Source organism: Colias croceus, chromosome 8 (genome assembly GCF_905220415.1).
Source record: "Colias croceus chromosome 8, ilColCroc2.1".
Taxonomy (NCBI): domain Eukaryota; kingdom Metazoa; phylum Arthropoda; class Insecta; order Lepidoptera; family Pieridae; genus Colias; species Colias croceus.
This window is the reverse complement of record NC_059544.1, coordinates 11,249,253-11,265,988: the sequence shown is the minus strand read 5'-3', so window position 1 is coordinate 11,265,988 and position 16,736 is coordinate 11,249,253. Positions and strand designations below refer to the sequence as shown.

General features: G+C 36.5%; 2 protein-coding genes across 2 annotated transcripts in view; both read right to left on the bottom strand.

Annotated features, from left to right (window-relative positions):
- LOC123694057 (lysosomal-trafficking regulator) overlaps positions 1 to 6,776 on the bottom strand; it is a 68,515-nt gene extending 61,739 nt beyond the window's left edge. The window contains exon 1 of the mRNA XM_045639354.1: positions 6,149 to 6,776. Within this exon, the coding sequence (XP_045495310.1) occupies positions 6,149 to 6,653 (505 nt within the window). The 5' untranslated portion in view covers positions 6,654 to 6,776. The remainder of the gene's footprint in view (positions 1 to 6,148) is intronic.
- LOC123693722 (lysosomal-trafficking regulator-like) lies at positions 6,674 to 15,600 on the bottom strand. The gene is made up of 9 exons (XM_045638919.1): positions 15,280 to 15,600; positions 14,171 to 14,265; positions 13,738 to 13,823; positions 13,309 to 13,466; positions 12,988 to 13,136; positions 9,340 to 9,476; positions 8,581 to 8,655; positions 6,755 to 8,508; positions 6,674 to 6,705 (listed from the first exon to the last, which is right to left on the bottom strand). The coding sequence occupies exons 2-9, from the start codon at positions 14,246 to 14,248 to the stop codon at positions 6,674 to 6,676; spliced, it is 2,469 nt and encodes an 822-aa protein (XP_045494875.1). The 5' UTR covers positions 14,249 to 14,265; positions 15,280 to 15,600.
- Positions 15,601 to 16,736: the final 1,136 nt, after the last annotated feature.

Here is a 16,736-nt window from a genome sequence, read left to right as displayed (position 1 = left end):
TCCTTGGTACAGTGGTAGACGCGTGAGCGTAGAACCGAGGGGTCCTGAGTTCGATTCCCGGTGGAAACGAAGAAAAAAAAATGTTTCGGTCTGGTAGGACACAGAAGGCTGATCACCTACTTGTCCCTAAAGAATGCATGCAAATGCATCTGCCCCTTACCTCACTAGGGGACATGGGATTTCACAGATATGTATTGCAACTGTTTACGTAAAGATTAAATTCAGACTGAATGCAGAACGATAGTAATTTAGAGTCTCATCCATGTAATGGGTAGACTAAACGTTTAAAACAAATACAAGATAGAAAAACTAAAACCAAAAGGATGTTATATGGTAATTAATGGTAATTTCACCCACTCATTTATCTACTTAAAAGCAAGGTCTGTTGCTGATAATGATCGAGACAAGCAAAAATAGGCCCATCTATTGAAAATTGCGAATTAATTTAAAACAAATAGTTATAGTAGAGCCATTTTAATAGGCAACATTTGACAGTTCAACAAAATTCAACAACGTAACCTAGTAACGACGACATAGAATAACATGATATTTCGTTTTGTTAGAACTGCACATTTGCTTAACTTTTTTCAATTACGATTACATATTTATAATAATGATGACCGATACAAGTAATTTTAAGATTTCATTTTACTGATAAACCATACTAAACATAATAAACAATTTCTGAATTGAAGAACTGACGTCGCTACAATTTTGTGTCATTAAACCTTTTTTCTTTTTAAATACTAGAGACGTTACTCTAAAAATCGAAATCTGACATCTAGAATCGAATGCATTGATTACTTGTGAATAAAAATCATCATAAATTAATAAATTCGATTGACAAGTGTTTCAAATCCGTATCGATTAATTCACTTTAATCGATGTTTTTAAGCAGGTTACCTCTCTTCGTAGATAAAATTGATAGACGTCAAATGTTGCCTATTAAATTGGCTCGACTATAGATACTAGACTTATTAATGAAAAGAAAATGTCAAATCTATATAAACTCAAAACCTTTAAAATTCCATACAAGAGCTGTCGAATTTCTAAAAACCTTATCTACTTAGTTACTTGATTTTAAGTGAAAAAAAAAATATTTTTACCGTATATACTCTAGAATTCTAGATAAAATTGTACTGGGAGCTTTTTTATTAATTTTTAATTTTTAAGATTATGCACAGAATTTGTCGTAAATGGAAAAAGGGCGACTGCCCATGTATTTTTTACCCACCCACGTACTTTTTCCAAAATCGTCAATCTGTCTGTGTTCAGGGTCAACTATTTCGATTATAGTGTGTATTTTTTATTGAAACGTGAAAGTTTTTAGTAAAACACAACATGAATTTATATTTTTTGGTTTTTAAGGCATTCAAATGCTTTATAAATCAATCAAGTCCCGCCTCGTGATCGAATTTTTTCTATTCTTTATAAATTTATAAAACACAACATTTTTAAGGAGAAAACTAACTACAGAACCCTTGAATGCGCGTACCTCAATAAGTACTTGACCGATTTTTGATGCAGTTTTTATGTTTCATGGTGAGAAGTACTTTACGATAAGCTTAAATATATTTTTTTATGAATAATGAGCGCACCTTGCCTAATGAAAAAAAAAAGTAAGTCTTTAAAGTAAAAAAAAAACGATAAGTTATTTACTTTTTTTCAATTTCATTTAAGGAAATTTAAAGGGAATCATATTTTATTTTAAACATAGTAATAACTAATAAGTATTTACTACAATGACTTTTTCTGGAAAGCTTAGGGCGTTTGTCCACTACAAGGAATTTTACGGTCCGGCATTCCGATTTTTTACGGTCCGGTATGGCACGCCATTAATCTAAATACTAGCTTTTTTTTTTTTTTTTTTGAACACACTGCTCAGGCATTTGACCGCCATCTCACCTGATGGTAAGTGAAGATGCGGTCTTTCAGGTTAGCATGCCTGATCAGTAAGGTAAAGCCTATTCACTTTGGCCTTGAATAGATCCAAATTGTATCTATCGGGAAACACGGATGACGGTAGGGAGTTCCACATCTTCGCGGTTTTTATTAAAAAACTGTTTTCGAAGCGCTTGGTGCGCACATGGGGTATCTCGACCACGAAGGGGTGGAAACCAGTGTTTCGTCGCGACGTCCTGTATTGGAAAGGAGAAGGTGGTATAAGGTGGTGTAATTCAGTCCCACATTCACCGAAGTGAAGCCGGTAGAAGACTGAAAGGCAAGCAATTTTGCGTCTGTGCTCCAGAGTGTAGAGTTTGCCGCTGAGCAGACTCGGGTCGGCTATAAGTTTTTTAGCACGCCTTTCCATCGAATCTAAGGCGCCTAGATGAGTTTTTGCAGCTCCAGCCCATATATGGCTGCAATATTCCACACAAGACCGAACTTGGGCTTGGTATAATCTAAGAAGCTGGTCAGGTGTGAAGTATTGCCTTACTTTGGCCAAAATGCCGAGCTTTTTTGCAGCAAGTTGCGCCTTAGATTCGATGAACTGTCTGAAGTTGAGGTTCGACGAAACGGTGACGCCAAGCAACTGCAGACTGTCTGACACCACGATCGGCACATCACGAAAAGTCGGAGCTAGGTGAAGTGGACTTTTTTTCGCTGTGAACAGGCACGCCTGCGTTTTTGACGCATTAAATCTCACCAGATTCGCATCGCCCCATTTGGAGATATCCAGTAAAGTGCTATTCACTCGTTCAATCATGGCCTCTCTCTCAGTCGCTATAGTTTCTTTGGATGCAGCAGCATTGGATAGGTATCTTTCTACAACTGTACTGTCGTCCGCGTACCCAAAAATGTTTGGCCGTAGCATATCATTTATGTGCAGCAGGAACAGCGTTGCAGAAAGTACAGACCCCTGAGGAACACCCACGTTAATATCCAGAGGATCAGATATGCATCCGTCGATAACTACTTGGATAGAACGCTCTCTCAGGAAGTCGGCTATCCAAGTGCAGAGATCAGGGGGTATTCCGTATGAAGGAAGCTTGCTTAGGAGGCTAGCGTGCCAGACTTTATCGAAAGCCTTAGAGATATCAAGGGAGACAGCAAGTGCCTCACCGTGATTCTCTATGGCTTCTCCCCAAATATGAGTAGCGTGTACCAGGAGATCGCCAGTCGATCTATTCTTGCGGAAACCATACTGCCGGTCATTAAGAAGATCGTTGGCCTCTAGGTACGCAAGGAGCCAGTTGTTCAATACACGCTCCATAATCTTGCAGAGTATGGAGGTGATTGAAATCGGGCGATAGTTAGTGGGGTCCGCACGACTGCCTTTTTTGGGCACAGGTTGCACGTTTGCAAGCTTCCAGGACTTAGGGACTAGACCCGACTCTAAAGACAACCGAAACAAGCGGGTCAAGATAGGAGACAGCTCAGGAGCACACATTTTCAGGACTATTCCAGGGTTCCCATCCGGACCACTTGCTTTATTGACGTCAAGACCACGCATAATGTTAAGAACATCTTTTTGCCTTATACTTATGCTAGGCATAACTGAGTAGCAATGTGGTAAGGAAGGTGGTGTTGTGTTCGTTGGATCAAGACGTGAATTTTGTGCGAAGAGTATAGCAAATGTGTCGGCTTTCTCTTTTGCAGTATGAGCAAGTGATCCATCGGGTTTCAGCAGCGGTGGTAGCGAGGATCGTGAAAAGTTCGATTCAACAACTTTCGCAAGCGACCAGAATGCCTTACTACCAGCTGGATAGGATGCGAGTTTGTCTCCGATACGGCGAATATGATCGAATCTTGCCCTCTTGAGTAACTTTTTACAGTCCTTGGCAGCTTTGTTAAAAGCTTTCTTTTTTTCGTGTAAATCAGAAGATTTGTGCATTCGAGCATCAGCCCAGGTTCGATATGCGGCTTCCTTACTTCTTTCCGCTTGAGCACATTCAGCGTTGAACCAGGGTCGAGCTTTGGCATCGATGATAACGTATAACATCGGCGATGTTCTCCGCACAGGTCGAGGGGTCGTTAGATGAGAAACAAACCTGGCGCCAAGGATAGGAGGAGAAAAAGTTACGCATCTCGTCCCAGTCTGCCAACTTATATCTCCAAACTCTTCTCTTTCCTTTGGATGTAAAGTCCGGTGGAGAAAAGCTTTTTTTAAGCTTATTTAAAGTAGCTTGTGCACTATACGTAATATTACTGTCCGACATTTTACTTTTCCCTATTCCGGATGGTTTTTTGTGTCTACGAGCCGCTGTAGGTATAATTATTGTTTTCGAATGCCCACTTGCTTGGATTTTACTCTTTTTACTGCATATGCCAATTGAAAGCAAGCTCTTGTTTTACTTTCTTTTAGTTGGCAATGAGATTTGAGAAGTCGGTATTGTTATTTTATATACATTGACCTATAATAATTATTATCTAAGTAAGTGTTGGTAAGTTAAAGTTCAAGTGGGAATAGCTTTAGCTCCTCGTCACCGATTAAAATAAATTAGTGAAACACGCATTTTAAAGGTACAAGTCCGAGACGGGCCGCAGACTGCAACCGCAGGCGACACTGTGGCTACCGGCTGCGGTTACCGCAATGCTGCCTGCGGTCGCTATTCCAACTGCGGCTGCATGCCGTAGCTGCACAATGCACAGAACCGTGTCTAAATGATATAAACAAAAAAGACAAAGATAGTTTGTCACTTCCGCGCAGGTGGCATTTGCATACTGCAGTCTGCGGTCGCTGCGCGCCGCGGCCGCACGCTGCGCGTTGCGTCTGCAGGCAGCAGTGTTCCCGCGCTTGGAATCAATTTCATAGATGTTCATAGAAACAAGTGGTGTCGCTTTCAGTTTGCGGTTGCAGTTTGCGGTCTGCGGCCCGTCTCGGACTTGTACCTTAAATCTCTTACGGAACTTTACTTTTTATTATAACGAAGTAATATAATATTTCACCTTCTATATATTCTTTACTTGTTTCTTGTAAAATGCAAAAACAATCATTTATGATAGCATTATACCGCCAAACTTCCTTGAACTGTACCGCACTGATCCGAGTAAAGACGGACAGGTGCACAAGCAATTCATCGGTTTTTTCATGCCACACCGGACCGTAAAAAATCGGAATGCCGGACGGTAAAATTCCTTGTAGTGCACAAGCGCCCTTATCAGTTAAATATAATTTTTAAGGTAGATACAACGGGAAAATATGACGCACAGTTTTATAAAAATACTTAGTTCGATTTTTTTAATATATGCTCTCGTGTCCATATTACGTTTTACCTGTACACTTATTTAGTCGCGTAGGTAATCAATTTTGTGAAATTAATTAACTTATTACCTCATCTGCGGTCATCCCATTTTATATTTCAATTAAAAATTAATGATTATTCCTAGTGTACAAGGAAAATAGTTTGAACATATCACCGTGACGCAAAATCTGAAGTAATCAGATATGATGAGTCATTTACAGGATTTATTGTTTATAAACAAAACAAGCGTGTGTCTTATCTATTTGGTACGATTAAAGTCACTTTCCAATTTAGAAATCTTGATGTACACAAATTACATAAAGGTAGGAGAAATAGAGCAAAATAATTGTATTTAATGGATATATTAACTAGGTACTTTAAGATTGATTAGTTAATTTTAATTTCATCTATTAAAAAGGGCCTGATGTTTGAAATAGAACTCTTGTGCTATTAAGATAGAGGTTATAATGGTACGGAAATATTGTTTATATCTTATTCGAAAATGTTAGTCTTCATATTGTATTTGGGCAACGCGACAAATAACGATTCTGAATTTTTTTTTATATATTTAGGAAAAACATGAAGTAAAACTGGTAGTTATGTGATTAGGAATTTATAAATATTCTCAGGTAGGTAGATTTAATTTGGTGATTAACCTTAATTAGCAATGTCACGTTGCAATCTGATTCTCTTGGGATCAATACCCCGTGTACTAAATAAATCTATATTTAACTGGAGAGATTGAATTTCATTCATTTCTTTCTAGAGATTAAAGACCCAACAAATATACTCTAGGAATACCTATGTACCATAATTTGAAACAAAACTTAAAATAAGCAGGGCAGGCAGCAAACTTAAACTATAGTAAGGCAATTAATAGAATCGAAACTTATAATGAGCAAGGATAGGTCACTGACTGATCACAACACTAGAAACTAAATGTATAAGATAATATAACTTACCCGAGACAGAAAACTGGACGGTCAATAATGCTTCCATGATCTTGATAAGCAGTCTGCTTTCCACAGCTGGCGGCTCACTATTACACACCACATGAAGCAGAACTTTCAGCAAAGCATAGCTTTCAGTGAACACCGCCTCGCTAACAGTGTATTCTCTAAACATTGGACTGTGTAGACACAGTCCAGCACACGACTTCCAAAACGTCAGAACATTCTTCAATACTTCCACGTCATCTTCCTTCTTGTCTTCCAATTTATTATCCGAATATAAAGGCTTTATTACTGGCACTGAAGGCCTCATGTATTCCGTCGTTTTGGCAACTAAGGAAAGCATTTCCCTCTCCTTGTTTATGTCACAGAGCTCTTGAAACTTTTCTGCGGGTAGTTTTGTTTTGTATGCGAGGCAACATTTATCCGTCACTTCAGAGAGAGATTTGAAAAGCATCTGTACGGATGCTAGCGAATTCATTTCACGAAAATACGTTAGCTCAGCGTTCTCTTTCATTAGTTTGTATATTTCCACTATTATTGCGATTTCGAGAATCGCACAACACTGGCTGGAAAATTCTGGAAGCGATATCAATTCGAGGACGTAACTCAAACCACCTTTCTGAATAAACTGCTCGGCGAAAGACACAGTGTTCAATAAATTGGCGAAGATATTAAGACATGACACTGTTAAGAAATAGGCTGATTCTTCGAGCCGTATTATGTATCTATGTTTTGATACAATAAAGGTCGGATATATCACACTGAAGAGTAATTCATATTTCATTTCCATACGACATTTTGGCGTCACCTTCAGCAAGTGGCTAACAGTAGCGTGTAACACGTTGTTATGATTGTCCAACTGCAGTAAAGAGTTATAATGTATCAAGAAAGACCACACGTTCTTTCTCTCCATGGGACTGACCCCGTGAGCGCAATATTTTCTTCCAAGATTTCTATTATCATCGCATTGTTCGCAAATAGAACAAGGAAGCTGATCGGTCACTTTGGGAATCAGAACACTCGCACCCAAGTCTCCATAAACAGTGTGCTCAAGTAACTGTAGGCATAGACTCGCCACACTGTTATGGGTCAACATTAGCCGTACAATGCTCTCCATTAAAATGGTTGGCGAGAAACAGCAGCACACTCCACACTTTAGCATTACGCGTAGGATTTTGTTTCTCAGAACTTTATGTGCTGATATTTCTTCATCTGGTACGAGCGATGTGAGCGTTCCATACAGTACGGAGACGCAACAAGCCGAGGGTAAGGGTAAGCCAGTTCCAGCTTCGCCTAAAATATCATGATGATGATGCATGCCCGCTGCTACTCTCTGTCTGCACGCTTTGTGTCGACTTCGCGGACAAGCTGCCGAGTGTATCACTTCACTCCTAACTCGCTTCATCCCACTAACTAATTTTCCTATACATTCTATAAGCTTCTTAACCAATATCACAGTTTCGTTATCGTCTAACCCTGGTATCCGAATCATTAGCTCGATACACTCTTTGAGCAAACCACCCTTAAAACATTCTCCATATAATCTAAACTGATCCGTGAACTCTCTTAGCTTTTCCACGGATCGACATTGCATGAGTAAACAATAGAAAAAAGCTGTTATAGAATATGCTATACCGAAGACAAATTTCAGAAGATACTCCGATTCTGTTTTGTCCGGTTTTTCGACAACTTTTGCACGATTATGTTTTTCAACTTTGGTATTGTATTTGGCACTCGATTTGCAGACGACGTCTTCGAGTATACGTAGGAGCATTGGAAGTATACCGATGTTTATCAGTTTGGCACATAAATCTGCGTGGACCAGAACTTGATCTAGCGACACTATCAACAGTTCTGTGAGGGCCACTTTTATGTTCGCTAACTCTAGCTGATCATACGACTGATTCGGCATGGAACCGAATTGCAAAGAACAGAGGTTTTTGAGCGAAAAATTGATGCACTGCATGGATATCTGCGATCCTTCCGAGCCGGACAGGCTGCTCTCCGCTTTGCATAACTCTTGTAGTAAGTCTATTATGAGCAACGTAAATTCGAAGGTTCCGATTTCAGAATTGATAATCTGGCGATGCTTATCCTTCATGTAATCGTCTGCTTTCGGTTTGGCCTTTCTCGGCGTGTAGAAGGGATCGGAATACAGTGGCTCAGTGAAGTCGCTGGACGAACGAATTGGCGTATTAAAATAATCAAAGTCGTCATTGGGCGGGCAAACTTTGATCGTCATAGATCGATTCAACACTTGTAAGTCATCATTCGTGTCGCCGGAATCTGAGGAAATTTCTGAGTTTCTAGCGGACTTTTTTTTAGCTTTGGCGTCTGCTTCTAATCGTGTCAAGCCGTTGTACCTTGACCTGTGGAGCATAAATCGCATTAATAACTGCGCAATATGATAAAACTCTAACACTATTATAAACTAAATTTACCTCGAACACAGGGAGCCCTTTTCCACCGCCGTAGATTGATTTTGCACACCGTTTGATTTTTGTTTCGACCATATTCTAAAAAGTAAACAAATATGTTGAGTTGCACATAATGTAAACAAATATTGAAAACGGACTGAATTGCTATTAAAGATATTATTAAATATTCACATTAATTTTTTGTTCATGTTTTGCATAACCGGCACTTCCTTTAATAAAATAAAACGTGTGCAATACGAAATGACGCTAAACACGTCATTAGTAAGATGTTTTTCTCCAATTTTAAGGCCACCTCCATAAAAAAGAAAGAAAAGATCCGAGTTACAGCATGTTTTCAATTATTTTGGATACAGAATGTGTTTGTAACATGTATGCGCTTACTGTTTTTTTTGAGATTGGTGTTATGTTATGTTGTTTTATATAATATAATTGATTCTTTTTTATTAAAGTGGGCATATTATTTGCAGATAAGTTAGAAATACGAGCAAAAGATGTTTTAAATCAACAATTTCTCCGAGCCTAGAAAAAAATTTGGTCTCTGTTAGTTAGGTCAACCTTATTAGTCAATTTATAAAACTATAATGAATAAAAAAAAATAAGTACCTACCTATTCATTTAACCTAAAATTTAATAATTACTTGCAAACTATGACGTCAATTAGCAACGAATAGGTACCTTGTAATGTCAAAAACAAACAAAAACACTTTTAAATTTAGATTTGTTTTGTATTCATCTAATCTTTGCACAACTCAATAGCCATACCTATTAGAAAACAGCTCATGTATAGGCACTCTTGCCTCCCGCCTGGTGTTCCCGCGATGAGCAACCCGACCCGCTGCACTCAGTTCACCGAACAACCAGATTAGAACTGAACTGAGCTGCCGGCAGCAGGAGAGACCCTGGAGAGATATAATATGAGGATTAGTAGATGTCCTAGAATTCTAGATAATCTCTATATATAAAATGAATCCCTATTTCCCTTGGTCACGGCATCACGCGTGAACGTGTGGGCCGATATCGATAATTCTTTTTTTATTATATATCCTTGAAGTACGAGGATGGTTCCTATGGAGAGAAAACGTAAATATTTACCACGGGCGAAGCCGGGGCGGACCGCTAGTAAGGTATAATGATTAGGACATTTAACAAATTGCTCCTTGTAGTTCCTTCTTATTTAATGCCTAGGTTGTTATCGTTTGATGGAAGGGGAATAATAGTCATCTCAACAGATTTTAAATACTTGTATTCCTTGTACTGAAGTGATTAAAAATATGTAATCTTTTAAGTTATAAATGTCCTTAACCATTATATTATAGTGAATTCGTGGTATATCACAGATGGAAGAAAGGGGAAGTAATTCAACCTTTTTATCGATTTTGTTAAACTAAATGATTCTTGATTTTTGTTAACGGCACAAGCCAATGTTTTATGAACAATTAAGCTTCAGTCCGTGGCTGAGCACAAGTCGATTAAAGTATCCCATATATTATTATACCAATATTGTAATCGACCCGTAAATAACATTTTACCCAAATATTGCCTTTATTGTAACCGTCTCTATACAAAAGGGTAAAAACATAATTGACGTCAAATTTTCAACCATATACGATTCTAAATATTATTGTATGAAATTCGATACTCTATATTTTTCTTGTTTTTATTAAGAAAAAATCTTTAAATCTAATTCATGAATATGCAAATATGTTTCGTTTTGTACGCAGTAGTTTACATATCTCTGAATTTTTATAATACATTCATTCAAACATAATAACCATTACATATTATAAAACAAAGTAGGCTTCCGTTGTCTGTCTGTCCATATGTATCTTTAAAACTACGCAACAGATTTTGATGCATTTTTTCAATAGATAAAGTAGTTCTCGAGGATGGAGGAAGAGCATATTTAGTTATAAAAATAGACATAAACGCTGACACTTTTACGAAGCGTTTAAATCATAAATGCCACTTCAGAATACATTAATCACATGACATTATACACACGCAATGTGCAGTTTCAGAACTGGTTTGCAACTGTACTTGTGGGTCAACCCCAGCAGTGTCAATTTGTTCTATATCCGTGCTCTTATGCAAAGAGAAACATCTTAAAATAGCATGTTCAAAAATAGACTTGAAGTTAGTTGTGCATCTTTCTGCAAAGCATAAAGGATATGTAAAAAATGTGTAAGTAACTGAGTACATCAAACTTTGATTAGGTATCATAACAACATCCTACTTATGAAAAATTCATTCTTTAAAATAAGAAAAATTATGATATGGATAAAAATGACAAAAATAAGAACTGAGCCCAATATTAAAAATACAAAAACTGGTTGTTAAACAAGGCGAACCTAAACTAAAAATAGAAATTCATAATGTGGGTCAATTGGTGGCCGTTTTTTCGTATTGCGTAAATAAACTTTAATCAGAATCATCGAAGTGGTTGAAAATACACAGTTTATTAATTATTCATACAATATCTTTCATTATTTATGAGCATCGAGTCGAGCTTAAACTAAAAATTAAATTTCACATTTGGTCATTATGTCCACAATATCGTCAGATCAATCTACACTGATATTTTTATTTTAAAGAAACAGTTGCTAATTATATGTTCAAACAGTTAAATTAATCCTGTCAGTGAATTTATTGCTACATTAATTGTGCAGTTCATTGTTTGTATACTTTAGTCGTTTATTTTTAAATCTCTTTATGGTTGAATATTTTATTGTCTGTTGCAACTACGCCTACAAACCTTAAAGGATATGGCCTGTGACAAGACAGAGAATGATGCTATTATTTATATGAACCGTCTTTCACTCTTCGAATCGTAACATCCTGAGATTCTTTGTTAAACATTCTTTGGAATGTTTTCATGCGATCTTAATAAAAAGGAGCATAATACTGATTAGTGATCGGAAATTGAAACAAGTGAACAGAGGAGTGATGGCTGTCATTTTTCACCTCTGGAAATAATACTGCTATATAATATAATAAAAGTAATAATGAAGACGAACAATAAAATTCCAGTATGGTCACATCAACTTTAGAGACCAGACTAAATAACACATTCAAATTTATTATAATATTAAAAGATTTACTTAATCTCATAAACCATTTCAAATCCACCAATTATAATTTCAAATATTAACAAACTTGTTTCTACGACTTTGCAATAAATATGAAAATATATTTTAATATAAAATATGTGTTTGCTTAACCGCGTATATTTATTTATACACACAGATTATACGACCGTGTGTGACATTGACATTGGAAGCCATAAGTTTTTGTAACCATTCACGTTATCTGCGACAGCACGTGGATACGGCAATCACTTTGTAAACCATATCCTATAATCCGAATTTCTTATATATTAGGTACAATTTAGGGAATTAAGAAAGTAGGAATTGTATTTTATAATTTGAGTTTGAGTTTGTAGAAAACGAAAGTGAAAGAATAACTATATCTAAAAGAATCAAGTACATATTTAAATTTATTTACGAACCATTTTTCAAGTTTCGGGACTGCGCTGATTACTCAAATCTGCAGATTATTTTTACGGCGCTAGATATATTGACATGTTTAGATACTAAAGAATTACTACTAAGCCTATTATTTCGACTATACTTCGAACTTGAACTTGGGTGTTTCGGTACTAATTCTCAAGGTAAATCATATTGTTGACTACCTTTATAATCTCCTATGTAATCTTTTATTTTAGTTTTGTACAATATTCATACATTTCTACGTCTTCATTATCTGAATCATATTCCATCAACAAATCTTTTATTTCAATCATTGTAGAACTAAGCTTGAAGTAAGACCAAGCCATGGACAGTATCAATAATTCTTTAATATTATCTTCTGTAAGAACCATACTTTATGTAAGGCGAAGTCATGGTTAGTAACTAGTGCAGTAGACGTATATTGGCCAACAAGTGAGGTTATCGGGGTCGGCGGCAGAATGTTTTACAACTTGTCCGAGATAACAGTGCACCCATTAACTAGCTGTTATAGATATGTATTCGGAGATCAGATAGAAACGAGTAGCGTCAATAATAATTAACGAAGAGGTAATTTTGGATTTGACTGATTCATTGGTTATTTATCAAGGATATCAAGTCAAAAGTGTAAAGAACACATAGGTATTTAATATCCCTATTCAATTTGACTTAGTGTTTTAAGAATGCTCAGAGTGCACCCGCTCAACGGCTTATAAGATCGTGATAGAGAATTTTAGAGAAAATTTTGCACGTTTGTAAAATCGCTCCTTGGACAGACTTAATATACCCTTAAAAAATTGACAGAGTGTTTTTAAGAATGTAACCGCTAACGGCTCCGATAGTCCTGATATAGAATTTTAGAGAAAACTGGATGTTGGTAGACACGTACCGTGGAAAAGCAACTCACCTCAACTCCCAACGCCTTGAGCATGACGAGACAGCGCCAAGCGAGTCCACCCAGCAAGTACTGACGCAATATCTCTGAAGACGACTGAGTATTCGTGCGAGTGAAAAGGCTGGACGACTTCTGTGGTGTACCTTCACTTTTTGGCTCTTCTGAAATATAATTTCCCCTATTTATCAGACAATATCCATCAATAAACACTTTGAGATTTGATCACGAGAAATCTTCCGATAAAACAATGTGCAGTTCAAATCGTAAGAATTTAAAACTGGCTTCCAAGTTTTTACTGAGAAATTACAAACACACACTTTATTTAATTATTACCATTAGCTGTATCATCTGCGTCGAGCGGGGGGCAGGTTAGCGGCGAGGGGGAGGCGGCAGGCAGCGGGGGGGAGAAGTGCGTGTTGATGGATGACGTCACGCGGTGGATGCCGCACAGCAGCTCGCACCCCACTAGTGACACCACGCCGCTTAGTGGACTGGAGAAATATAGGTTGATGAGTAAGATTTTAGAAATTTGGTAGATTGTTGAAAACAGTTAATTAAATATTGTAATGGTCGAGTATCGATACACTTTTACGATTTAAAAGCGTATATGGTTGATTAAACTCAGGATACCAAAAAAACTGGAGCAATAGAAATTATGGCTCTTGAATCACTTTATTATGGCTCTCGTTTAAAAAACGATAGAACAATTAAATAGCAGCTTTTCCCCTTTTTTTCAGCCAGTTAAAATGGTTAGATACATACCAGAACTTGATTAAATCTTTCGGATTGCATCCTTCGTTGAGTCGTACAATAAACTCGGCTAGAAACAAGTCGAGCCATGTCGATTTCTGAAATAGAAATAAGTATGTTATTATGAATGTAAGCATTATGTAAATGTTAAAAGAATTATTGTAATCCCTGAAGGAATGTGTTTACATTTTATTTTATTTTCATAACAACTTTTAGCAGTCTTTTAATGTTATAAAATTAGTTCTTTGGGCATAATTTGTAGTAAAAAAAGAGCGTGTGTCCGAGCAAACGTGTCAGAAGTGAAACTTCTTTCGCAAGATTCAAAGATACCAAAATCGTTGCCTTACTTCATGACGTGACGGTATTGCCATGACGCGACCTTGAAATTTCACTTTCAACCCGCCGAAAGAAGTTTCAATTCAAAAATAGTTTCTAAGTTGGATACCTCATAAGTTCCTGTCTCTGCCTTGAAGAAGTGTTCCCAGTATATTTTGAGCGCATCTGCACCCTCTTCTGAGGCCATACCCTCTAGTCGCCAACCTATGAAGATTTTTTTCATTATGAGGTTTAGAATATAATTTTTGTAAAGGATAATATCTACCCAACTCATATCGGGATGAAGATGGTAATATTACAAAATATGTAATCAGAAGTTTCTTCAAACTTCGCTGTTCCTTTTAAACGTAGGTATGCAAGGTCCAAAGAAACTGAACTATAATTCGAATTCAAGGTGTTTTTCTGTATTCAATGTAGTATAATAAAAATGTATCATTGATTCATTGACCATAAAATTTAGGAGATTCAATATCCCCTTAATTCTTAACTAAAAATATGACAATAATAATTCGCGGTTAATACAATTTGAAACAAATACCTACTTGAAATTTCATTTGCTATGCAAATGAAATTTCTAATTTGGAATTTATAAAGTACCTTGGACGCTAAAATATAGATCTTATATTATTAAACACGCTATATCCAGTAATCAATTAAACATAAGTACTACGATACACATAATACCTACAAGAGTATCATAAATCGTTCTTAACAATGTTGCAAGACTTATTTGACTTATATCTTAAATGTATTTACTCTTAAGAAGATTTACTTGGAGACTTCTTATCTCCGGTCTATATTTCGCGGCTGCTTTAGTAATTTATGTTAAAACAGGTACCTAACTATTAACCCTTATTTTATGTTGGTGAAATTAATCTTGAATTTTATATACAGCTATATTTGAACCTTTAAAAATTTAAGGTTAAAAGTAAATCCGTCTCAATACGAATCTATTTTTAACTAAGTTCAATGTACTATTGCGATTACTTAATCGTCGTTACGCACTTATCGGGGAAATCATTAGCGAAATCGCAGTTGTAACTTGTAACGTAATATTTCAATTAATTTAAACTCATTGATTTCATTAATGTAATGTATGATATTCAGTATTGATAAAAAATATTTTTTTTTAACAGTCATTAATTAAGACTACGTTTTAGGATGCTTCTAGTAAAGTATGTATAAGGTGATGATAAAAAATCCGTACCTACTACCTACCTTTAATTAAAACGTTTTATTCCCTGCATCATCCAGTTGAATTTAACAGAGGTCAAATAAACTTTTAACAATCCAACTATAAAACGCATATAGATTGTTTAAAATAGACGTCCAGTATATCTATGAATACCTTCAAATAACGCATCCAAAAGTTTTTTGAAACGTAGGCCCTAGAGGATAAAAATCTCGAAAATTCCACTTTAATTACACGAATAACTTTCTTGTAGTACACTGAATAAACTGTTTCAGTAAATATTTGCGTTGGTTCCGATTGCGCGGTTATTTGTCTACTTGTCACACAGTTTGCGCGCGCGCAGGGATCCGAGAGGGGACTGATTCGAAGAGACCTTATCTGCGTGGTCTGTGAGTAAACTAAACCGTACCGTGGCTGTGTCTGATTGTCTCTTACTTTTTGCAACCGAAATAATATCTGACCTTAGAATTCAATAATTCGCAATCATTGTAGCGCCAGGTTTTTTACGTAAGTTGTTTCTTAATGTAGGTACTGCACTAAACAAAGCCCAAAAGAATCTGATCGATTAACTTTAAAATTGTCAGTATATTTTAATTGAACAGAAAAGCCACCCCATTTTCAGAATTAATGATTCAAATTATATAGCATTAACGTAAAATTAAACGCAAGGAAAGAAAATATTTGTAACAATTTCAACCCTGCCCTAGTTTTTCCCGGCCAGGCTTTACGTTATCCGAGATTCATTTTCTGAATAACAAGCAGAGTTTGTTCTACGATGTTTATTACAGACAACCGAACGAGATGACGGCAGTTTGGTGCCAGCCATTGCCAGCAATATTGTTGATATTATATCCTTTTGATATGTCATTGAGTATGGTAGTTTGGAGTGATAATGGCAGTAAGCTCAAACCTTAAAACAAAACAGCAGGTAAGCGTAACATACGTGTAGGCCATCATATCCAGGGTATCATCAGATTGTCTTATAGCAGTACCTACCTACTATTTCTAGCTTGGGAACATTATGGCGCTAGACGATCTATATAAAGCGCTGTCATTTTTCAACACTGGAAAGAATACTGCATAAGATATCATGGTACGGGGTAAATAGACGTATCATCCGAATATACCGACATCTACACGTACAGACGGACTATATTCATGTATTGTGGTTATCTCCGTGGCAAGTACGTGTTTATGGCCGTTATCGGCTGACCGCGAGATATCGTATCCACTTTCATTGTGAATTGTTGTTAATTGAAAACTATCTGTTTATTTGCTGTTAACTTTGTTTTTCAATTTGGCGTGTTTTTGGGTACGCGTCTGATTTCTTGGCGTAGGTATTTTACGAAAATCTTCTTACGGAAATACTTTGAACATCATTTTAGATTTTACTTAATATTTTATTGCTGTAAGGCGTAATTCCAGAAAATAATACACTTATACACATAAATGCTACGGACCAATTAAAGAGGGTAGTTCAATT